The 26,858-nt window shown below is 36.9% G+C and overlaps 1 protein-coding gene and 1 pseudogene across 1 annotated transcript; one reads left to right on the forward strand and one right to left on the reverse strand.

Moving 5' to 3' along the window:
- Positions 1 to 352: 352 nt before the first annotated feature.
- LOC111915298 (uncharacterized) lies at positions 353 to 25,267 on the reverse strand. The gene is made up of 2 exons (XM_023910966.1): positions 24,662 to 25,267; positions 353 to 472 (listed from the first exon to the last, which is right to left on the reverse strand). The coding sequence occupies exons 1-2, from the start codon at positions 25,265 to 25,267 to the stop codon at positions 353 to 355; spliced, it is 726 nt and encodes a 241-aa protein (XP_023766734.1).
- On the forward strand, positions 23,240 to 23,357 carry LOC128134026 (5S ribosomal RNA; annotated as a pseudogene).
- Positions 25,268 to 26,858: the final 1,591 nt, after the last annotated feature.

The raw sequence follows: 26,858 nt of genomic DNA on the forward strand, positions 1-26,858 counted from the left end.
TTGGTAGTAGTGTGGGTGGTATGAAAGATTGGTAAATAAAGGTTGTTGTTGAACGGGGGATGATAACAATTGCATATAGTCAATGTTTGCTAATGGATCATTTGGAGTATTTGGGGTGTTTGGGGTGGGTGGGTTATTTTGGTTTGGATCCATGGAGGAAAGTGTATTTTTTGAATGGGAGTATATATGTTTGTGTTCAAAGTTTGGTGTGTGTTTGAAAGGTAAAATATATGTTGATATATATAGAGAATTGTTAGTAATTAATTAATTAATTTATTTATTTTTTACAAACGGTCAATAAAGCAACAGTAAAAAATAAACACCCAATCAAATCCATCGTCTTCACCCGTTTTCAGCTCCACGGAATAAGACACCCACCAGAAGGTGGGGCGGTGTTCACGCATGAAGGGGGCTGACACGTCAGCTCCCACGCGTCTTTTCCCCTACCACTCCTGATAGCCTTATCGTCGAACTTCATTAATTATCAAATATTCAAATTATATTTTTAGATCATAAAAAAAATCCAAGTTGTTTCCTGTTGTCATATGATACAATCAAACATCTAAACGGGTTAGTTATTCCATCTTTGATAAGCATGGAGTTTAACAAATAAAGTGAATCCGGAATTGGTTTGAATGAAAACTGGTTTTTTACAAATCTCAAGTTTGACCCAATTCGACCAGACATTACTGGTGCGGTATTATAGGTGTTGAACCATATTGAGATCGGTTCTTAGAAAGCGGTTTGAAAAACTACTTTGTAAACTAGCTGATTATAATGGAATTTCAATTTGTTAATAGGAACCGATTCAAACTACTTTGTAAACTAGCTTATTATAATGGATTTTCAATTTGGTTATTCAACTTATTTGTACACAATAATTTTTTTTTCATACACAACAATTTATGTATTAAAATATTAAATCCATAAAACATAAATTGTTGAGTATAGAAAAAAATCGTTATGTACAATCACTTCCCTTTGTTTATATATGAACCATATAGGCATTTATGACATATTTGTGCCTAAAATGGTTTTTTCGTCTCGTATGTTGTTAATTGTGTTAATTTCATCACACCACTCAAAACGCTCTCTAGTATCGCAATATTGAATATTGTTGCAATCTCTATAATTTGTTATTTAGTTCTCTTCTTAAATCTCTCATACTTTCATGTATAATTGTCCAGTGTTCTCGTGATGTTTCATATTAGATACTCTCAGTTATTTAGTTTTTTAGTATTTCAAAGATGGTATCCAATTGTCGCACATCACAACAATCTCTTGTAGGGGAGCCGATCGGTCAGTTTTGCATCATGTTAATTGTCATCGATTTTATTACGAAATGTCCGATTATCTTTTAAAATGGTTCTACATTAATGTTTCTTTGACTAATTGTGTACGTGCGAAAAAACGCACAAAAGATTGAAAATGTGGGCGAAAATGGACAAAGGGACTTTTTTCAACATCTTAACCACATCTCAATGTTTAAATCATATCTCAAACATGGTAAATCTGATTAATTTGATTCATGCCATCGCGAAAAGAAAACATAATTATCTTTAACTTTTGTGCTTTGCATTTTAGCAGTTGTTGTATAGGTTAGAATCAACATGAAAGCTGGAGTTAATAAGCTGATGTTGAAAATCTAAAAACAATGAAAGGTTGTATGGAGATCAAAACTTAAAACATGAATGTCAAAATCAAAAGGTATCAAGATTGCAAACGCAGAGCCTATGCCCCAAACACATAGATATTTATATTTTTTTAGAATGACTAACTTACACACTCATCTAAAATACTCATAAATCTGCACTTTTTGTCTCCATCATGAAACTTGAAATCTTTAACCCTCAGCCACTTAGGGATCGACACCTACTCTAGTACACCTCATATCGTTAGGCCCAAACGCCTTTTGGTTAGGGATATCTACATGGGTGTTTGAATGAAAAACAAAAGCTTGAAAAGTCAACAACAACAACAACAACAATATATATATACTAGCAGTGTACCCGCGCAAAGCGGCGGGGCGTGTAAATTCTTTCGGTGATATGTTTCCTCTACAAAAAAGTTATGTTACAAAAAAAATACATGTCAAAGACAAAATAATCAAACTATGGTGTTATTTGTTACATGATACATCAAATAACCGATAAAAAAAACTGGTCAAGACAACATAAAATATGAAGGCATAACCATGAAAACGACAAAAGTGTGTATCAATCAGGCCGACATTTGGGAATGGTTGGGTTTGACTGGAAGCGACGGTGTAAAAACGATCAAAAAATTTCATGGCCGCGGTGGACGGCGTCACATATGACAAATCAAAACTCTAAATGCCAGTTGAGAGAAAAAAGATAGAGAATGAGAAGAGGGTGAGCTTCCAAAAGTAATTTAGGGTTCCAGTGGTGAAGTCGTTTTTGGAATGAAAGACGTCAGAAAGCGGTGTCATAGAACCGGTGGTTGGGGATAGTGGAAGATGGGAGATGAAGTCATTTTTTGTTCCTGGACGGTGGACTTTATAGCAGAGGAGGGAACAAAGAGGTATATGCGATTGGAGGGATATTTGAATCAACATGCTAAATTTAAGGATATCTAAAAGGGTTCAAAATTTGAATGAATCCGGGATTTGAGGGAACCATATCAAATTGCTGAGAAATATAAGGAGATTTGATGAAAAATATTTGAATTCAAAATGTGGTTAAAATTTAATATTATTTTATTAATGGTTACTTGTATTATCAGCTTCATCATTTGAACGTCTTAAAAAATTATTATTATTATAATCAATCTATTTTTAGAAATAGTTAGATTTCTTTTATAAGATAGTAAAGATATATAGAAATGCGGTTCACATACAATATCCACCGACCCATTATTAATCTTAGACTAAAAACAAAACCCTTCGACCATATCATTATTAAATGGAACTTCATTGCAATACCATCACCCTATATTCTATATAAATCCCTGACTCGTAGCATTTTAGAGGAATTTTGATTTACAACATCACCATTCTTCTTGGCCGTCTTTGGGGACGATTATCTAGGGTTATAACTTATAAATCACTAGAATTGCCCTAGGAACATGGTTTGAGAATCCAATGTTGTTCGATCAATGGTCAGGTGAGAGATCTTTTTTGGTTTAAATTTGTTACTTATATTCATTACTTCATTAATCATGATGCTAATAAGGATTCATATTTGGTGAACTTTGATAGTAATGGAATATCAATAGGAAGTGAAATGTCAGGTGAAATATAAAATTTGTGAGTGGGAAATGCTCTTGTGTAGAACTCAACACGTGTCGTTAGAATCAAGATAGTTACTGGTAGAGGGGCATAACTTATGATATATGACCATGTTTTGGACTTTTGGTGGGTTCCTTCAAGTTTTAGGGCCTTTCTGATTTTTTTTCTTTTTACCATAGGAGTATGTTGATTTTTAATAAGGTTTGGTAATTTGACGTTGTTATTTCCTTGTTTTTATTTCCAATACCTATTTATATAAAGGAATGTTATTCAAAACGCCAAAAGAGAGGCACCTTTTTGGTATTATCCTGTTCAAAACACATGTTCTCTCTATGTATGTGTGTGTCATGGTCTTCCTTTGCTTCATTCATCGATGATTCAAAACTATGTATACAAGATTTTCTATCTCAACTTCTAAACACCATCTTAAGTGGAGAAATAAATCACTCATGCAAAACTTGAAACATTTATAATATGATAACCTTGAATAAGCTTACTTCAAATCAAGATATAATATAAAGTAAGTGGAGTTTAGTAGTTGCAATGTGTGAGAACATGAAATTAAAACTAATTTGGTTGTATGAATTTTATTTCAATGTTGTAAGACTATAATTATTAAAATTTTGGTTTTGACAAACTATTTTAAGTTTGTAAAACCGGTTTATTTAAATTTTAGTTTATTGCGGCATCATGTAGACGTTAAAAAACAAATAGACTTCTTATTACAGGTTGCAACCGTTTGACACCTCTTCTGTCACAGAGGGTTGTAGAATTGGTCTGCAGACTTCAAACGTTTTTTCTTTGAAAAACAAACAACACCTAAGTCTACCACTAGGGGTGCAAACGAGCCGAGCCGAGCTCGAGCCTGGTCAGGCTCGGCTCGGGCTCGTTTAAGTTATACGAGGCTCGAGCTCGGCTCAATTCGAGCTTCTTGTATTGAGCTCCGCTCGAGCTCGTAAATAATTATACAAGCTCGACTCGGGCTCGGGCTCGGCTCGTTTTTTGTCTGACATGTCTAAATAAGCTTAAGCTCGGCTTGAGCTCGTTAAGAAGCTCGTTTACTAATACCCTAAATCCCTAATCCCCAAATATGTTTTTATTTTAATATATAAAAATAATAATAAATTATATTATATAAAGATTCGTTTAGGCTCGCGAGCCTAATCGAGTATAGTGACATGGGCTTGAGCTCGAGCTCGTTTAATAAACGAGCTTAATATTAAGCTCGAGCTCGGCTCGGGCTCGGTTAAAATCGATTCCGAGTCGAGCTTTTAACGATCCGATCCCGAGTAGCTCACGAGTAGCTTGGCTCATTTGCACCCCTATCTACCACCAAAAGAGAGATTCCTTGCCTTCCACACGGACAACTTTGATTTAAACATCTCCACAACCAGTTTCTAATGTTTCCTAAGCTTCATGTTTCCTCAATAGGGAGCCCAAGATAATTGAAAGGGAATTCTGACGACTCACAATGTAAAATGCTAGCAAGATGACTAATGTATAAGATATCCACCCCAATTCAAAAGACCTTACTCTTGATAAGATAAACTTTCAATTCGGAATCCTATTAAGGTTAATAAAATTGATTTCAGACCATTTACCCACAAACATTACATCATCCATGTATATAAGATACGCAAAATAAGGACCGTTATGCGGTAAAGGAATGCCTTGGAAAATATGTCACAAGCTTCCTTAAGGGACACACTAAGCCCTTCCATCGCAATAATGTAGAGAAAATGAGATAAGGGGTCTCTTTGTCTCACCCCATCCTCTCTTGATATCAAAGTCACTCATAGGAGAGTCATTGATTAGAATGGAAGCTCTACCGGAAGAAAGACACCCTTTTATACAATTCCTCCATTTGTCTCCAAACTCCATTTGATCCAAAATAGAGTCCAAGTACTTCCAATTAAGAGAATCAAATGTCTTAAAAAGTGAACTTTAAATATTAGAACTTGCTTTTTAACTTTTTTTAGCTCAAGAGAGAAGCTCATTGACAACAAGTGGGACATCAAGGATACTTTTATCTTCCATATAATCTGATTGTTCATGGATAATAGCCTTCGCCAAAACCTTTTTAATCCTTAAATCAATAATCATAGAAATATTTTTATACGTACAACCGATATGGTTAACCGGTCTATAAGCTTTCAAAGTAAGAGGATCACATTTTTTTTAGGGATTAGAGAAATAAACGAAGCATTACAACCTTTACTAATCACCCATGTATACTCAAATCCTTTTATTTGGTTAAAAACTTCACCTTTTAAATTATCCCAATATTCTTTTAAATTTTTGAAGGTAAAACAATCAGTTCTGGTGCTTTGTCGTTTTTGCAATACGAAATAGTATTCTTGATCTCTGATATAGAAATTGCATTTTCCAACTCTTCCTTGTCCAAAACAGAGATTTTTTTTAAAGTTGTTACTTAATAATTCTGACTTTTCCCATGTCGATTTCATCACATTTAAAGGCAAAGAATTATCTCTCTTCTTCATTGATACACTTTGGATCAATCACCCAAAGACTATCAATATTCAGCCTAGTTATCTTGTTTCTTTTTTATTTCTATTGATTATACCATGAAAGAACTTTTTGTTTTCATCTCCGTCAACCTCCCATTTTATTATTTATTTTCTTTTAACATCCAATCTTCTCAAAGAGTCTATTTCATTAACTCTTCGTCTCCATTTTTTCCTTGCCAATCTTTCAGGGGAAGAAAGAGGACGATGCTTGTAATTCCATGTCATTTATTTTAACTGTCAATTCCATGAATTCCTTTTTCTTGAATCTCAAACCAGCCTTCCATTGTTTTATGTCATGTTTAAGCCCTTGTCGTTTTCACAACCCTCCATTGTCTTAGGTCATTTTTAAGCCCTTGTCGTTTTTCAACAACTTCATATTCTTCATTTTGTTGTCAATATTTTTAGCCCAAGACAAACTCACAATATCACAAAGCCCATCAAGATTAATCCATGAGTTAAAAAATCTAAAAGGAATGAAACTATAATGCACCACTTCACTAATAAGAATAATAGGATTGTGATCCAAATATAATCTTGGCAAAATCCTGATACAAGCCGACTCCCATAAAAATAGGAACAAGTCATTTTCCAAAAGTCTATCGATCTTACTCAAGCTTCTCTGGCTCATCCACATGAATCTCCTTCCCCCATGTTGAAGTCGAATTGCTCCATATCGCGAATAAAGTTGTTAAACTCCTCCGACACAAGCACGCATAAAAATCTGTCTAATTTAATACACACTTTTAAAATCTCCCATAATAATGCACACTCCCATTTTCCTAGCGTTCACTTGCGTTAGATATTTTTAACTATGTAAAAGGATTTGAGGATCCAGGGGTGATTAGTAATTATCACCTAATTAGCTCTTTTAATTACATATTTATCGAGACTAATTCAATAAATAATTAATTTAAACTTTTAGAGTTTTAGTTAGATAAATCATTTATTATAAGGGACCACCGCCTAGCAAGGTACTAAGAGGGCCCAAGAAAGAAAGTTACAATTGAATTGAATTACAAACATTTTAGTGGGCAAAAACACCATTCAGCCCATCTATAATGGCAATTGGATCTCCTATGTGTAACACCCCAAATCCAACAGACCAAGAAAGGAAAGGAAAACCCTAAGTCAAGGAGTCAACTCGTCGAGTCCAAAGAAAAACTCGACGAGTAGGAGCGAGTTCCGTGTCGCAGATTAAGTGGCCGACTCGGCGAGTCAGGGGACTCACTCGGCCAGTCTGGTCTGGGTTGGGAAACACTAATTTCAGGACTTGGTGCCCTATTTAAGCCTCATATTCTCAACCCCTCAGCCTCATCTTCAGCCCCCAGACCCCAAACCCTCACCCACGAAATTGTAGTGCCTTTCTTGTGATTGTGAGCCATTTTTGGAGTGTGTGTGGTATACTTGGAAGCTTGAAGAAGGAGAAAAGCTTGGAGGAATCAAGAAGGGGATTGTAGATCCAGAAGTAGCTTCTCAATCTCATCACTTTCTGGTAATCAAGTCTTGACCTTGCTCATCAAACTCTTAGATCTCCTCATGTCCCTTTTGTTTGAGTTTTGGTTCAAATTCTAGATCTATGGGGACAAGGACGTCCCAAGCTTAGATCCATTCAGATCTGGAGCCCTTAGGTGTGGCTAAGGCATAAAGGTGAAAGCTCCATGCCATTAGTATGTCCCATGAAAGCTTAAAGAGATTATCATGGCCTTTTGGAGCCTTAAACGCCATGCAAGGAAGTAAAGTCCATGACTTTACGTGGTTATTGGGTGCCTAGAGCCTAGATCTTGTTTTCCCTGTTTTGGTTTGGAGTAATAAGGGTTTTAGATCATAGAGTTATGTCTTAATGAGCTAGGGTTTTGTCTAAACCCATTAAGAAGGGCTTAGGATGAGTAAAGCTAGAAACTTTACCCTTAATAAGTCATTTCCATAGTGTTTATGAAGATTGGAGCTCATATATGAAGTTTAAGGGCTTAATCCTTTACGATTTTCCAACAGACCATGCAACCCAAATGTTGTTTGGGTATCTCCAATGTTCTTGTTGTTGGGTTTTGAGCATTCTAACACTCCTAAGTGTACATGCAACCCTAAATACCTTGGATCTATGTTTTCTCTATTATACATGCAAATATGAATATTCCAACGTTTTACCCTAACTAGCATACAAACTTAGATACTTGGGTAATAAAACAAGTTAGAAGACATACCTTTTTATGTAGCTTGATTCCTTGATGCTTAAGAGTCGAGTGCCTAAAGTGTGACACCTCAATGCTTCACACAACATCAAATGCACTTGGAATAACTTAGAGAGAAATGAACACTTCATGAAATCGGCTAGCCCTCACCATTTCTTCATAGTCTCACGTGGTTGCCAATTTTGGGAAGAATAAGATGCTTATATAGTGTGTCATAATTAGGGTTACACCATGTAAACCCTAATTGTCATGGCCTTTCATTTCCATGATCCATGGATACAAAAACACCATGGAGCATCCATGGATCATCCTATGGGTTTTAGCCCAACTTGATAATCCATGGAGCATTGGCCCACTATATAAGTATGGATGATTTACACAATCAGCCAATATATTTAATTAGTCTCATTTTGATCACTTAATTAATTCCAAATTAATTCTTGATCAATACTAATTAAATAATCTTATTAATGTATTGGAACTTATAATATATTACCAAATCTTACGTGTTATTTCTCTCATTTTAGTCTATCCAAATGCATGATGCCATGCAACCCAAATGGACCATGCTGAGTTGAGTCAAGTACATACCAAATATAGTTATGGACTAAGACACTAATCCAACAGTCTCCCACTTGGATAAGTCTAAAACTATTATTGAGTATGAGTTCAAGAACCGATTGGCAATCGTAGCTCTTTAAGCCGTTGTCGAACTCTGACGTTGTAACTGAACTCTGATCTCGTCAATGACTTGTCCATTAGGTAAGGGATCATATATTCCTCCATTCTAGATATCATCTGGACTGAGCCATGGATTATAAATCATTCTCTCTGTCTATTTGTTGTTTCCCGATTTTTGGTTTATGACGACTAACTAATTGAACAAATCAAATCAGTCCAGGCCCGGCCGAGCACGTACATTTGTCATCACTAAATCATCGAGGGGCCCACAGATATCGCTTTTATCCCGAAGGTAAAAGGAATGGATAAACTTCAACTCATATGGCTTGTTCTACTACTTGTTGAATCATACACAAAGGCACGTTTATAACATCGAGTTACCAATGCGTTTTCGCGCAATCAATGTACAACCAAGTCATAGTAACAACTCATATCTCTAGGTTTGAAGAATATAAGATATTATCGTCTCATGATCACTCGTGATAAAATCCATGAAGTGATTCAAATGAGCGCGGGTTGAATCCAATAATCATAACTTATGAGCACTCATGAGTGTTGTAGCACCTCTTTGCTATGTCCAGCATCTTAGACATCTACAAGCCAACTCATGACAGTCTTTATTCATATCTACTTCCAACATATGACCGACTGTGGATGGTTTGAATAGCTTAGTCATTCCGGAAGAATAACCTAGTTATTATGGAAGTCAAAACATGCAAAGTGAAACACAAGAATAAATGAATCAAATATGGTATCAAACCCTATGAATATAAATAGACCACTTTTATTTATCACCATACTGATTACTCATTATTCATTGTTCCGGTTTTATCAACTTTATACCTGAATTAAAAACACTAGTTGTCCCATGCTCCAAGCATGTACACTATGTTTTTCTAAACAATAGCTTTGCCATACACCAAGTATGCACTCTATGTTGATCTATGATCCTTACTTTGTGAACTAGATCGATTGAACATAATTTCAATGATTCTGTTTTCACACTCCCAAATCCTTATCGAAAATGTAAGAATTCCAAATTCCTATCATTTACCAAAATCTGTTAGATTTTAAACTTATATGCATGATCCTCTTGTAATGATTATGCACAAAGTCACAAAGACTTGTCAACAGACATTATATAGTATTCCAATGGAGATCAACTCCATGGAAACATCCTTCTTGTATTAAGTTTTTCTAATCTTACACAGATTGAATAACTTCCAACTATGAAACATTTCCATATTCCCATTTTGACGATCACTTCTGAAAAAGAGTTGCCTCTTTTCAGAATAACTAAATAAGGTCCTTCCAAAATTTACACTATACTTCCAACTGTCCATGAGCAACCAATCTTTGGTAAACCTTAGATTGTTATCGACAATTGCTTAATCATTTTAGTCATATCCAATTCTATATTTTTCCCCCTTAACGCCCAGAGCATTTGGAAAATTTAGAAATGAAGAATATTATAGCATATGCAACCGATCCTATATTTGAAGCATACGGGACACGATTCATGATCTCTCACATAAAGACTAGACCAGTCTTTTGCTATAATATTTTTATTTCTATATGCCATGTTCTCATAATTCAGATTATGAAAAGGGATGCCGTAATTATAATCGAATTTTTAGAACGCAAATAGTAGACTCATATATAGAATTTCCTTATGTTGAGCCATTCCAACATAAATTTCATATATATATATATATATATATATATATATATATATATATATATGTATATATATATATATGTATATATATATATATATATATATATATATATATATATCCTGGACTAAAGACGATTAAAATCCCAATCTAAACCTTTTAGAATTGAAATGAGGTCTAATTTCCTCTCCCTTAATTATAGCAAAACAACTTTTTCAACCCCAACAACTTCATGAATTGAAACTTTGTTTTCCATAATTAACAATGCTAACTTGTAATATTTATCATAATTATCATGCTCCCAATAACATGATGATTATTAGTATTACACTTATGCTCCCACTGGCTTTGACATGTATCCAGAAATTAGCTGGACTTCTAGAAATCAATACTTTATTAACTTTCTTACCAAAGTTCAGATTTCTGATACGAGATTGATTTTATAGGACTTTATCAAAATCATACACCTTATCTTAGATATCTCACAGGTGTGTCTAAAAAATTTTAGAACTTTGAAAAGGGATGTCGTAATCATAGTCTCGATTGTTTAGACTTTTGCCATTTCTCATAAGTCCATGTTAGTGTGTAGGTTAACCACGCACGCTCCACTAACGACTTTGAGAATGCAAAGATCACAATTGTTATCTTATTTACAATCTACTTGGTGGAAGTGTTTCCTCACCATCACTTTCATGAATTGGAGAGAAACCTTATGACCCTTAGATTTTATGGTGTATGTGTTCTTATCCACGTGAATTTGTCAAGACCACAATCACAAGACTAGGTTAGTGACAAATCCAAACTCATATGGATTAAACTTGTGCAATCTTAACTTCTCGCCGCCTGGCAGTACAGGGCCTGCCATTGCTTCCAAGTAGTTATGCAAACAATTGAGAACATGTAGAACTCAAATGTATAGCCAACTTTACTGGAATGGGCACATAAATGTTAATATGTCAACATGATAGGTTATAAACCTCGCATCGTGTGCTAGTGATAAACTACAGGTTTTACTCTTGATTAGATCTTGAAATACTTCCAGGATCTTTTAGACTCCTACTGTCCACTTGACATATAAGACTATCTTGCCAAATATTCAAGAGATAGTTTGGATTCTTTATCAAGACAAACACTTCAAACAATTGGCCTTAGTTGGTCTTTGTTTTATCCAAAACATCACAACTTACCAATTTCAAATGTGCAAGAGTAGGACACTTTTACTCTTACATTTGACAAGTGTTTTAAACCTTTTTAAAGATATGTCACTCAACTTACACTCTTGGAGTATGACTCTAAGACTTGTTTTTGGAACGAAGTATGACTCATCTTCTTGATTTAACCATTCCAACAATTCAAGATTCCTTGTAACAGCTCAAATTTTCAAATAAATTTTTCATTAAAAACAAAACATTATTATTCGACAAAAGGGTTTTATTCCAAGTTTATTTCAAAAATATAAATAATAAATCTCCAGGATCTTCAACAGTGGCAGTGTGTACGTGTCACGCCGGCGCCTTTCCACGGTCATCACTAGTACCTGAAAAACATAAACACAACTAGTAAGCATAAATGCTTAGTGAGTTCCCCAGTATACGACTTACCCACATACGCCTTCCGGCCCGAACCTTTCGGTCCACATAACATTGCCTTCCGGCCCGTAATATAATCGCCTTCCGGCCCATAATATATATCGCCTTCCGGCCCGTATTAGATTGCCTTCCGGCCCATAGTATTTTGCCTTCCGGCCCATGATAGTATAAAACATAACACATGTAACATAATACACATAACACATAAATCATACATCATACCGTCCTTTCTATCACATAGAGTCTCGCCTTCCGGCCCGTATAAGCATACATCACATATAAGCACACATCACATATAAAGCATCTACCTCTCTAGACATAGCATGAAAATAACACATACGACCTTCCGGTCTCACAGTCAAACCTTTCCGGGTGAAGTATAGTGAGAAGACTCACCTCGTAGTATGCAAGCTATAGACTCTTCGAGCTACTCGCACACGATCCGCTAATCCGCAGGTTCCCTATAATACCACATCCTTTGTTAATGATCTTATCAAACAAGACAACTGACCCTACTAAGTTATATACAGGTCAACGGTCAATCTTGACCGGACTCGTCGAGTGCAAAGGGTAACTCGACGAGTATAGACACCCTGACACCACTCGCCGAGTCTGAAGAACGACTCGACGAGTTCCAGTAGATCTTCAAGCTACTCGCCGAGTCTGAAGAACAACTCGGCGAGTTCTAGTGAATCTTCAAGCTACTCGCCGAGTCTGATCATTGGACTCGGCGAGTCCTCGCCATGCAGTCAATCCGCTGCCTCCTGTATTTCGCATGATTTCGAAGTATATAGATATAGGGCTTCCTGGACTTTCACATATACTATTACAGGGGTTTTTAACACTTATAACAACAATATAATCTAACAAATCCTTAAATGGGTTTCCTAAACCCTAAACTCGCATACAACGTAAAAGTTACAGATTTCGATCCGAAGATTACCTGGAAACGTGTTCCCTGTGTCTCCAAACCTCCAGTACTCGATTCCTTTGATCACCACCTTGCTCCTCCTTGTCTAACAATCTCTTCAAGCCTTCTCAAGTCCTCTCTCTTGCTTCAGATGCTCACACACTCCCAGGGGATCTTCAACCGGCCAAAAGACGCGACATGACGGCCATAAGATCGTTATATACGATCAGAAATGAAACGGCTAGGGTTCAGCTGAAACAGCGTCGACTCGCCGAGTCCTTACTTGGACTCGTCGAGTCCAGTCGCGTATCTGCGACTGCGACCAAGACATGGCCCTACTCGGCGAGTCATGCACCTACTCGCCGAGTTCCCTCTTAAATGTGCCCAAAAATAATTTAAAGAAATACCTGAAATTCCGGGCTGTTACATTCCTCTTCTTAATAATAAGAATGCACTAAGATTTCCTTAGAGGACTAATTGTGATATGATTTCTAAATCATTAAGATGATCACATAACCTGATACTAAAGTACTCTCCCATCTTTTCAGATTTGAGAAACTTTTATCTTTCGGCCTAATTTGATTCTTCTCATTCGTTCTGGTATACATCCAAACTTTTCCAATGTTTCAGAATTATACTTAAACTTGTAAGTATAACCATATTTACTAAACTTTAGTAAATCATGACGAATAGTCTTGTCGATCTTTTGTGGTGGACTTGACTGGTGCACCAGAATGTGTACTCGATCCCTTAGTCCTTCACTTGAATCACATATACATGTGAACAAGGAATTAATCTAAATTTTCCAAAGATGGAAATTCTCATTCATCATACTATACAACTTGCATGATTTCCAAGGTTCTATCCAACTGAAACCTTGGGTGATGAGAATCTTTCCGTATTTGGTAAATTAGACATTACCACAAATGAAAGAAACAAATCCATTTTTCCAATATTGCTATCAATGGAATCATATAAGCAACAGTTTTTCACAAATGCCATTGTAAGGATACTTAGAATAAATGAAATCAAAATTTTCCTTTTATTTTAAAAACTTTGCGGAAAACTTATCCTTACAGTGCAAAAGCATATGGAAAAACTTTGTTGTTATCTATTCCTAAGCAATATATCATAAATCCTAAGCAACAACTCAAAATTCTGATCACCGAACCATGCGATCAAAATCCATCTTCATGATCAGAATTAGCATATACTTCCTTTAAGTTTCTTTACTTTTCTTTGATTCATAAAACATCAACATGTGACCCGGTCACATCATGTAACAAGAATCTCATAATAGAAACTTACCAGAGTTAGATAGTGGACTTTACCTGAAGTTGAGTCAACTTCTTGACTTGATCAACCTTATGATCTTTCAGGTAAATAGGCAGCTTCGCAATCAAGTCCCCTTCCTTTGGCAAGAGAAACATATAAACTCTTTGGGAATGGTGTACTGGAGTATCACAGACTTGCCTTTCTCTTTACCATTTGGTCAACCGAGTTGACTATGGCCAATCCCTTTCCATTGGGAAGAGAAAGCTTTTCTGGATATCCAATGTTACCATTTTCAAAGTCCATGGAAGTTTAGGAAGATGATATTCTAATCAATTTTGCTCTACCAATGCTTTAAATCATAGCTGATTTAGAAGCACAAGCAAATAGATAAGATCATTAAGGGTCATGTCATAGTCTGTTTCATAGTAGTCCCAAGGAACTAACTATGTGACTTAGAAAGTGATTGAACATCCAACTTTCTTAAGACTTTGACACCCAACTCTCCCGGCTTGTCAATATGTTACTTCATCTCCAATATGTGAGCACACATAGACCTTGCTTGCCAATAGGGCTTGAGTGACCTTGAACTTGTGGGTTAGGGAGAATAATTGGAGGAGATGGAGGAAGTGAAGTTCCAAGAGATTTGGGAAGATCATAGATGTCTGAGCTAGACATATTTTGGGAGATATTCAAGATAGTTGATCTAAACTCCTTAATATAACACCCAATATGAAATATTAAGGCTAGGACCCAACACAATATTTTATAACTTGGAAGAGGGATGCCGTAATCCAAGCTATAGAATATTTTAAGGTAGGTGAATGACGATTCACCAATTTCCACCATGAAAAACGAAATAATTTATTAGGTTTTAATTGGTTTTGAAACTCCTAGATTCTTTTGAGATTCATTGAACTTTTCAATGGCATGTTTCGATCTCGAGTGTGCCCTTCAGGTTTTGTGACTGGATGCCGAGGACCACAAAACAAGGTGTGAAGTAACCATCCAAATTACTTGGTACTCTTAAATGTTTATCACCCAATCGATGTGTCGGTTAACCACACATGCTCCACCGGTATATGATAAACTTTAAGAAACCCTTTACCTACCTTGTTAAATCAAGATAGTGTGTTGGTTAACCACACGCGCTCCAGTAACCGACTTAAGCAAAGTGCAAAGTGTAATTTCATGGGTTAGCACCTTATTCAAATTTTCCTAAGTAACAAAGATTGGGTATTAATAAGAGTTTAGTTACTTAGTATTTATCATTAATACTTTTAATGAAGAGGGAATTATAGTCCTTGTCCTACCTGTTCGGCTAATGACCCTCCACCAGTCAAGGAAGCAGTGGGTGAGAGTGGACACCCATTAAACTGTCATTTTATAGGCAGTAACCTTATACCCCCCTTATAGACCGGCTTCGTGAATGAGGCCTACTAATGGTAAGATGACTTTCTCTTATACATACATACATACACACACACACACACATATATATATATATATATATATATATTAACTTATAATATTATAAAGTATAAGGGTTGAATTTTAACTTTTAAAATCCTAAGGGATTAATTTGGAATTAAAGTATTCATAAGGAAAACTTTTCAAATTCCAAAACTTGAGGGAAAGTTTTAAACAATTCAAAAACTTTTCAATTCCATAACTTATGTGTTTAAAGGAGTTTTAACTCAAAAACTCTTCAAGTTCCATAACTTGAGGACAAGTTATGGAAGACTTTAAACTAATAAAAGAATGTGACTTTTCCTTATCCATAACCTATGGAAATATTTATGAGTTTTATGAATCTTAAATGTGACTATTCATATAACTTGAGGACAAGTTACAAAAACACATTTTATGATCAACTCTTAGATTAATTTGGATTGAAAACACATTATCACATAACTTTTCTATTAATCTAAGCAACTCATAAAAACAAGATAATTCAAATCAAACTTTTTCATGTAATTAGCCTAATCCTTAAACTAATACAAAACATGAATCTAATGACAATTATCTTTGAAATTGGATTAGTATGAACATTACCACATCAAAAATAAGTTTACAAGCTCAAAAACAACTTAGGGTAATGTTCCTAGTCCAATCCCAGCCATAAAACTCAAAAATATGATGTTTGGGGCTCTTACTCGTCGAGTGTATGAACCTACTCGACGAGTAGGATGATTTTCTTCATGGATTCGGCAACTTCATCAGTAGACTCGGTGAGTCCAGTGCCCAGACAGCCAGGAAATTGATTTTTTCAGCTTTTTCAGCAATTTGCATCAAGTATAATTGAAAATAAGCCTAGGCTTTGATACCATTGTTGGGTTTTGAGCATTCTAACACTCCTAAGTGTACATGCAACCCTAAATACCTTGGATCTATGTTTTCTCTATTATACATAAAAATATGAATATTCCAAGGTATTACCCTAACTAGCATACAAAGTTAGAAACTTGGGTAATAAAACAAGTTAGAAGACTTACCATTTCTTCATAGTCTCACATGGTTGCCAATTTTGGGAAGAATAAGATGCTTATATAGTGTGTCATAATTAGGGTTACACCATGTAAACCCTAATTGTCATGGCCTTTCATTTCCATGATCCATGGATACAAAAACACCATGGAGCATCCATGGATCATCCTATGGGTTTTAGCCCAACTTGATAATCCATGGAGCATTGGCCCACTATATAAGTATGGATGATTTACACAATCAGCCAATATATTTAATTAGTCTCATTTTGATCACTTAATTAATTCCAAATTAATTCTTGATCAATACTAATTAAATAATCTTATTAATGTATTGGAACTTATAATATATTACCAAATCTTACGTGTTATTTCTCTCATTTTAGTCTATCCAAATGCATGATGCCATGCAACCCAAATGGACCATGTTGAGTCGAGTCAAGTACATACCAAATATAGTTATGGACTAAGACACTAATCCAACAGTCTCCCACTTGGATAAGTCTAAAACTATTATTGAGTATGAGTTCAAGAACCGACTGGCAATCGTAGCTCTTTAAACCGCTGTCGAACTCTGACGTTGTAACTGAACTCTGATCTCGTCAATGACTTGTCCATTAGGTAAGGGATCATATATTCCTCCATTCTAGATATCATCTGGACTGAGCCATGGATTATAAATCATTCTCTCTGTCTATTTGCTGTTTCCCGATTTTTGGTTTATGACGACTAACTAATTGAACAAATCAAATCAGTCCAGGCCCGGCCGAGCACGTACATTTGTCATCACTAAATCATCGAGGGGCCCATAGATATCGCTTTTATCCCGAAGGTAAAAGGAATGGATAAACTTCAACTCATATGGCTTGTTCTACTACTTGTTGAATCATACACAAAGGCACGTTTATAACATCGAGTTACCAATGCGTTTTCGCGCAATCAATGTACAACCAAGTCATAGTAACAACTCATATCTCTAGGTTTGAAGAATATAAGATATTATCGTCTCATGATCACTCGTGATAAAATCCATGAAGTGATTCAAATGAGCGCGGGTTGAATCCAATAATCATAACTTATGAGCACTCATGAGTGTTGTAGCACCTCTTTGCTATGTCCAGCATCTTAGACATCTACAAGCCAACTCATGACAGTCTTTATTCATATCTACTTCCAACATATGACCGACTGTGGATGGTTTGAATAGCTTAGTCATTCCGGAAGAATAACCTAGTTATTATGGAAGTCAAAACATGCAAAGTGAAACACAAGAATAAATGAATCAAATATGGTATCAAACCCTATGAATATAAATAGACCACTTTTATTTATCACCATACTGATTACTCATTATTCATTGTTCCGGTTTTATCAACTTTATACCTGAATTAAAAACACTAGTTGTCCCATGCTCCAAGCATGTACACTATGTTTTTCTAAACAATAGCTTTGCCATACACCAAGTATGCACTCTATGTTGATCTATGATCCTTACTTTGTGAACTAGATCGATTGAACATAATTTCAATGATTCTGTTTTCACACTCCCAAATCCTTATCGAAAATGTAAGAATTCCAAATTCCTATCATTTACCAAAATCTGTTAGATTTTAAACTTATATGCATGATCCTCTTGTAATGATTATGCACAAAGTCACAAAGACTTGTCAACAGACATTATATAGTATTCCAATGGAGATCAACTCCATGGAAACATCCTTCTTGTATTAAGTTTTTCTAATCTTACACAGATTGAATAACTTCCAACTATGAAACATTTCCATATTCCCATTTTGACGATCACTTCTGAAAAAGAGTTGCCTCTTTTCAGAATAACTAAATAAGGTCCTTCCAAAATTTACACTATACTTCCAACTGTCCATGAGCAACCAATCTTTGGTAAACCTTAGATTGTTATCGACAATTGCTTAATCATTTTAGTCATATCCAATTCTATATTTTTCCCCCTTAACGCCTAGAGCATTTGGAAAATTTGGAAATGATGAATATTATAGCATATGCAACCGATCCTATATTTGAAGCATACGGGACACGATTCATGATCTCTCACATAAAGACTAGACCAGTCTTTTGCTATAATATTTTTATTTCTATATGCCATGTTCTCATAATTCAGATTATGAAAAGGGATGCCGTAATTATAATCGAATTTTTAGAACGCAAATAGTAGACTCATATATAGAATTTCCTTATGTTGAGCCATTCCAACATAAATTTCATATATATATATATATATATATATATATATATATATATATATATATATATCCTGGACTAAAGACGATTAAAATCCTAATCTAAACCTTTTAGAATTGAAATGAGGTCTAATTTCCTCTCCCTTAATTATAGCAAAACAACTTTTTCAACCCTAGCAACTTCATGAATTGAAACTTTGTTTTCCATAATTAACAATGCTAACTTGTAATATTTATCATAATTATCATGCTCCCAATAACATGATGATTATTAGTATTACACTTATGCTCCCACTGGCTTTGACATGTATCCAGAAATTAGCTGGACTTCTAGAAATCAATACTTTATTAACTTTCTTACCAAAGTTCAGATTTCTGATACGAGATTGATTTTATAGGACTTTATCAAAATCATACACCTTATCTTAGATATCTCACAGGTGTGTCTAAAAAATTTTAGAACTTTGAAAAGGGATGTCGTAATCATAGTCTCGATTGTTTAGACTTTTGTCATTTCTCATAAGTCCATGTTAGTGTGTAGGTTAACCACGCACGCTCCACTAACGACTTTGAGAATGCAAAGATCACAATTACTATCTTACTTACAATCTACTTGGTGGAAGTGTTTCCTCACCATCACTTTCATGAATCGGAGAGAAACCTTATGACCCTTAGATTTTATGGTGTATGTGTTCTTATCCACGTGAATTTGTCAAGACCACAATCACAAGACTAGGTTAGTGACAAATCCAAACTCATATGGATTAAACTTGTGCAATCTTAACTTCTCGCCACCTGGCAGTACAGGGCCTGCCATTGCTTCCAAGTAGTTATGCAAACAATTGAGAACATGTAGAACTCAAATGTATAACCAACTTTACTGGAATGGGCACATAAATGTCAATATGTCAACATGATAGGTTATAAACCTCGCATCATGTGCTAGTGATAAACTACAGGTTTTACTCTTGATTAGATCTTGAAATACTTTCAGGATCTTTTAGACTCCTACTGTCCACTTGACATATAAGACTATCTTGCCAAATATTCAAGAGATAGTTTGGATTCTTTATCAAGACAAACACTTCAAACAATTGGCCTTAGTTGGTCTTTGTTTTATCCAAAACATCACAACTTACCAATTTCAAATGTAAAAGAGTAGGACACTTTTACTCTTACATTTGACAAGTGTTTTAAACCTTTTTTAAGATATGTCACTCAACTTACAGTCTTGGAGTATGACTCTAAGACTTGTTTTTGGAACGAAGTATGACTCATCTTCTTGATTTAACCATTCCAACAATTCAAGATTCCTCTTCTTAATAATAAGAATGCACTAAGATTTCCTTAGAGGACTAATTGTGATATGATTTCTAAATCATTAAGCTGATCACATAACCTGATACTAAAGTACTCTCCCATCTTTTCAGATTTGAGAAACTTTTATCTTTCGGCCTAATTTGATTCTTCTCATTCGTTCTGCTATACATCCAAACTTTTCCAATGTTTCAGAATTATACTTAAACTTGTAAGTATAACCATATTTACTAAACTTTAGTAAATCATGACGAATAGTCTTGTGGATCTTTTGTGGTGGACTTGATCGGTGCACCAGAATGTGTACTCGATCCCTTAGTCCTTCACTTGAATCACATATACATGTGAACAAGGAATTAATCTAAATTTTCCAAAGATGGAAATTCTCATTCATCATACTATACAACTTGCATGATTTCCAAGGTTCTATGCAACTGAAACCTTGGGTGATGAGAATCTTTCCGTATTTGGTAAATTAGTCATTACCACAAATGAAAGAAACAAATCCATTTTTCCAATATTGCTATCAATGGAATCATATAAGCAACAGTTTTTCACAAATGTCATTGTAAGGATACTTAGAATAAATGAAATCAAAATTTTCCTTTTATTTTAAAAACTTTGCGGAAAACTTATCCTTGCAGTGCAAAAGCATATGGAAAAACTTTGTTGTTATCTATTCCTAAGCAATATATCATAAATCCTAAGCAACAGCTCAAAATTCTGATCACCGAACCATGCGATCGAAATCCATCTTCATGATCAGAATTAGCATATACTTCCTTTAAGTTTCTGTAACACCCTGAAATAGCAAGAGTAGAGTTGAAGGGGCTAAAAGAGTTATTTGGGAAAAGGCGACTCGGCGAGTCCATGGATGGACTCGGCGAGTAGAGTCGCGACTTGGTCGCATGTTAAGTAGCCGACTCGGAGAGTCAGTGAGATGGACTCGGCGAGTAGGCGTTGAGTGGAGAAAACCCTACTTCTCGGGGTTGAGCCCTATATAAAGAACATAACTTCCATTCCCCCAGCCTCCTTATCACCCCTTGAGTCCCAGAAACCCTAATTTCGTGGAGAAACCCCATTGTTGAGCAAATTGGAGCTTGGAGAGGTGATTGTTGAAGAGATCTTGAAGGGTAAGAGGCTTGGAGCAAGGGGTTTTGCTTGGATTCGAGTTTCATTGCAGTTGGGGCGTTCTTTTGAGGTAATATCTTGTTTTTGAGCTGCTATTTCTTAGATGCATCATTTTGGGGGTATTTGAGATCATATCTTGGGATGTTTTGGAGTTTAGAGGTTGGATCTGAGGTTGCTACCTCAGATCTGGAGTGGAGAAGAGTTGGAATGCATGAAAGTCCATGTGTTGAGTGTTGGATGAAGCTATCATGTCCCAAACCTTAGCCCTAATGTGCAAAATGCATAGATCTCTTTGGATTCACGTAAAGTTTGCCACTTTACGTGATAGATGAGTTGTAGGAGGCTAGATCTATGTTTTGGAGCAATTGCATGGCCTGGAATGCTTCTGTATGGATTCAGACCGGTGGTACTCGGTGAGTCACATAGGTGTACTCGACGAGTTGCTTGAAGATGAGCAGGAACTCGACGAGTTGGAAGAACAACTCGGCGAGTTGGATGAAGATGGCCTGGAACTCGGTGAGTTGTATGAACAACTCGACGAGTAGGTTGAAGATAGCCTTAGACTCGGCGAGTCTGTCCTTGGACTCGGCAAGTCTTGTCGAAGAGTCCCAATATTTTCTGGTTGAGTCGAGAATCGGTGAGTCAAGGGATGACTCGGTGAGTTATGTGCGAGTGGACTCAGAGTTGTGGGACTCGGCGAGTCTCGGGGTGACTCGGCGAGTCGAGTCGCGGATTGGAGAAGTTCTGAGTATGGGAACTCGGCGAGTCATCGGGTTGACTCGGCGAGTAGGGTCAGTCAGGGGTTGACTTTGACCTTGTCTTTGACCGAGGGTTGACCAGTGGTTTCCAGGGGTATTTTGGTAATTGTTGATTATTGTTGTGAGTTCAGTGCATTGGTGGTTGTCCAGTGGTGGAGATCGTATCAGTGATCGGAGCAGCTTGGGTTATCTGTTTAGTCGGCAGTTTCAAGGTGAGTTATACTCACTATATCAACAGGGTCTAAGGCACCAAGGCCGGCCCTTATCGGATTGAGATCCGGGTAGTTGTTGCTATGTTGTTGTTATGTTGCTGTTGTGATATGTTTGCATCCTGAGAGTTAGGATGGTATATGTTAGAGGCCTGATTGAGATCGGTATCCTGAGAGATAGGGAGGTGTTATGCTAGTGACCTATTAGGTCGGTATCCTGGGTAGGATGATGATATGTTATGTGATCTGTTTGATCTGCTTGATATATGATTGTATGTATATATGTGCACATGGTTGTTTGGACTGAAGTTGGGTTGAGGCGGTTCCTGCTGTGTGCTGTAGGCCAAGATACCCAGGGCGGACCAGTTGTTCCGAAGGCCCAGCGAGCGGTCCGGATAGGCTGTAGGCCCCGAAAGGGCAGACCAGACGTGCCGAAGGCTCGGAGAGTGGACCAGACAGACTGAAGGCCCGGTGCAGGTGGACCAGTCATACTGTAGACTCAGAGAGTGGACCAGGTGGATTGAAAGCCCGGGAGCGGGCAGACCAATCACACTGCAGACTCGATGTATGTGGATAGACTCAGAGGGTGGACCAGGTGGACTGTAGGCCGGAGCAGCGGACCAGTCACACAGTAGACCCGGAGTGCATGGCTGTTCTGTGATTAGATATGTTGTGGCATGGTATGTGTGTATGGTATTTGCGGTTGGTATTTTGGGGATATCTCACTAAGCTTTCGGGCTTACAGTTGTGGTTTTATGTTTTTCAGGTTCTTCAGGAGATCGTGGCAAGGCGAAGGCGTGATCGTACCGCTCCTCATGATTTTGTAGTATTGTGATTCTGGGAACACGTTAAATATTTTGTATTGGAAACCTTTTTGTAAAGATTTAATGTAATCGAGTTGTTTTTTGAAAAATTTAAAATTGGTTGTATTTTTCGGATGTTACAAGTAAGTGGGTTAGATCTGATCCCACATCGGCTGGGAAGGAAAACTAAGCATTCCTTATAAGGGGTGTGGATACCTTCCCTATCACAACGCGTTTTAAATCTGTGAGGGCAGCAGATCCCATAAGAACTCTGCAGTTAAGCGTGCTCGGGCGGGAGTAGTACCAGGATGGGTGACCCCCTGGGAAGTCCTCGTGCCGAGTGGCCCAAAGCGGACAATATTGTGATACGTGCCAGAGGGGGATGTTACAAATGGTATCAGAGCCAGGGCACGGGTCGATGTGTTCGACCGGGACGTCGAACCCTATAATGGGGGGTGAAAGTGGGTTAGATCTGATCCCACATCGGCTGGGAAGGAAAACTAAGCATTCCTTATAAGGGGTGTGGATACCTTCCCTATCACAACGTGTTTTAAAGCCGTGAGGGCAGCAGATCCCATAAGAACTCTGCAGTTAAGCGTGCTCGGGCGGGAGTAGTACCAGGATGGGTGACCCCCTGGGAAGTCCTCGTGCCGAGTGGCCCAAAGCGGACAATGTTGTGATACGTGCCAGAGGGGGATGTTACAGTTTCTTTACTTTTCTTTGATTCATAAAACATCAACATGGGTCACATCATGTAACAAGAATCTCATAATAGAAACTTACCAGAGTTAGATAGTGGACTTTACCTGATGTTGAGTCAACTTCTTGACTTGATCAACCTTATGATCTTTCAGGTAAATAGGCAGCTTCGCAATCAATTCCCCTTCCTTTGGCAAGAGAAACATATAAACTCTTTGGGAATGGTGTACTGGAGTATCACAGACTTGCCTTTCTCTTTACCATTTGGTCAACCGAGTTGACTATGGCCAATCCTTTCCAAGGTATTACCCTAACTAGCATACAAACTTAGAAACTTGGGTAATAAAACATGTTAGAAGACATACCATTTCTTCATAGTCTCACATGGTTGCCAATTTTGGGAAGAATAAGATGCTTATATAGTGTGTCATAATTAGGGTTACACCATGTAAACCCTAATTGTCATGGCCTTTCATTTCCATTATCCATGGGTACAAAAATACCATGGAGCATCCTATGGGTTTTAGCACAACTTGATAATCCATGGAGCATTGGCCCACTATATAAGTATGGATGATTTACACAATCAACCCATATATTTAATTAGTCTCATTTTGATCACTTAATTAATTCCAAATTTATTATTGATCAATACTAATTAAATAATCATATTAATATATTAGAACTTATAATATTTTACCAAACCTTAAGTGTTATTTCTCTCATTTGAGTCTATCCAAATGCATGATGCCATGCAACCCAAATGGACCATGCCGTGTCGAGTCAAGTACATACCAAATATAGTTATGGACATAGATACTAATCCAACACTTGCCAATCACCCCACTTAGTCTGCTGGCTAAGATCTTGGAGACTATCTTGTATAAACCTCCAATTAAACTAATTGGCCTATAGTCACCTAGGTGCAATGGGTCTTTCGTCTTTGGTACAAGCATGATGAAAGACGAGTTACATCCCTGCTCCAAATTTCCGTACTTCTCAAAGTATCTAACGAATTCTGTGATATCCCCTTTCAATAAATCCCAAGAGTTTTTAATAAAGTCAAAGGTGAATCCATCTGGGTCGGGTGCCTTATCACCTCCACATGCCCAAATAACTTCTTTGATTTCTTCAGGCATGAAAGGATCCTCAATGCTAGAGCTAGTGGCAAGATCTAGCCTATTAAAGTCACTGTTGGTAAGCTTTTGTCTGGAAGGCCAACATTCTTGAAACTTATTCTGATAGAACGAGAATACTTCACCTTTAATTGTTGTCACATTTGTGTTCCAAGATCCACTGATAATCAATTCGTGTATGAAATTCTTGCTCTTCTTGTTATTGATGTACCCATGAAAAAAATGGGTATTCTTATCTCCATCAACAGTCCACCTTAATCTAGCCTTTTGTTTTAAATCAAGAATAGCCAACTTTTCAAGCTCAGTTATCCTTTGAATTCCAAGACTCCTTTCTACTATTTCCAATTCTGATAGCGTTTTAGATTCATTGATTGTATCTAGATCATGTAACCTGTGTTTAAGCTTCAACAGTTCATCCATCTCTCTAGGGTGATCCCTTGCTCTCCATTTCTTGAGTTCATTTTTATGGAATCGTAATTTAGCTGCCAAATAAGCATCCAGATTGCCATATCCCTTGAATTACTCCCACTATTCCCTAATAATCTGTTCGAAGCCGTCCCGTTTCATCCACGAGTTGAAGAATCGGAAAGGTGGTTTGCCAAAATCAGCTTTGCTGATCTGAAGGATGATTGGGCAATGATCTAAAACCGCCCTTGGAGCGGTTGTAATTGAGACAGAAGGGAATTGTCTTAGGAAATTATTGCAAACTAGAAATCTATCTAGTTTGCTCATCTTGATGTCAGTCTGGCAGAAATAGGTGAATCTATGCCCCTCATTCTAAGATCATGTAAACATTCTTTTTCAATGAATCAATTAAACCAAAAAGCTTAAGAAGGATTAAAACAAGAATCATATCTTTCACATTCCTTCCTTACGGTATTGAAGTCTCCAAAAATTATCCAGGTCCCAATTTTGGTGGATTTAATCTGACTTAGGTCTTCCCAAAGCTTCTTTTTGTTTTGTGGATCGTGAGGGCCATATACATTTGCAAAAACCGTTTTTCCTTGAACTCCAGACCATCTTCCGTTTGTGATTAAGAAGTGCCTCACCTTTATAACTTCTTCTACCTGAAATAATTTGGAGGCCCAAATGCTGAGTAATCCACCCGATCTTCCCGTGGAAGGCGTTGCTACAAATCCAAATTCTCCGTTAGACTAACATCTTGTAACATCTATATCGCTATCATCAGATAATTGTGTTTCCTTCACACCCAGGAATGTTGTGTGATATCTCATTGTTAGCCTTCGCACCCATGAGACCTTATAATCTTCTCCGATTCCCCTAATATTTAGACTTAGAAAAATCATCGGGGGTTGTTCGTCTCTCCGATTACTCCCATTGCTTCCAACAATACCGGGTTAGATGAATCAATCTCGAAAACCAATTCCTTACCAACCTCGATTTTCTTATCTACTTCACTAGAATAAGAGCTGAGTGAATACGAAGACGAACCATTGGACGTAGCCTCAGGATTTTTATTGAGATCAATGATGGTGGGGATATGGTCAATTTTAATTGCATTCTTTTGTTGGTGTGCCATGACAAAAGAGAGACTGTGCTCTGGTTCTGTTAGGTTAGCCATCCGAGATATTGAATTAAGATGAAAATTCGACCCGAGATTATCAAACCATTTTCTTTTGCCTAATGACCCAGAAATGATTTGGGTTTGCATTGGGGTGTATGTTACTCCATCAATATTAAGAGATGGGAAGGGACCAAAGCATCCTTGGGGGATCCCATTAATTATATTTGAATGGGTCATGGGAGGAGGATTAGTAATTGATTCAGTGGGCCTATTCGTATCATCTCGATTATGGGGGATGAGGACATACCATTACTAATTATTGTCGTACGATTCCCAGGCGGCAATCCATCTGACTCCCTAGGAACTGTCAACGGTTGTTGTAGTCTCCCAGATGTCTCTTGGACTACTCTAATCGGCACCGTCAGCTTCTCCGGCGTATCCAAGTTTTTGCTCGCCGTCGGTGATCTTTCTTCCTGATTTGATTCC

Source organism: Lactuca sativa, chromosome 4 (assembly GCF_002870075.4).
Source record: "Lactuca sativa cultivar Salinas chromosome 4, Lsat_Salinas_v11, whole genome shotgun sequence".
Classification (NCBI taxonomy): Eukaryota; Viridiplantae; Streptophyta; class Magnoliopsida; order Asterales; family Asteraceae; genus Lactuca; species Lactuca sativa.

Coding starts and splice junctions, on each gene's coding strand:
- LOC111915298 (XM_023910966.1), bottom strand. CDS start 25,267: ATGGATGAACTGTTGAAGCTTAAACACAGGTTACATGATCTAGATACA. Junction 473..24,661: donor ACTCGTCTTTCATCATGCTT/GTACCAAAGACG, acceptor TAATTAATGAAG/TTCGACGATAAGGCTATCAG.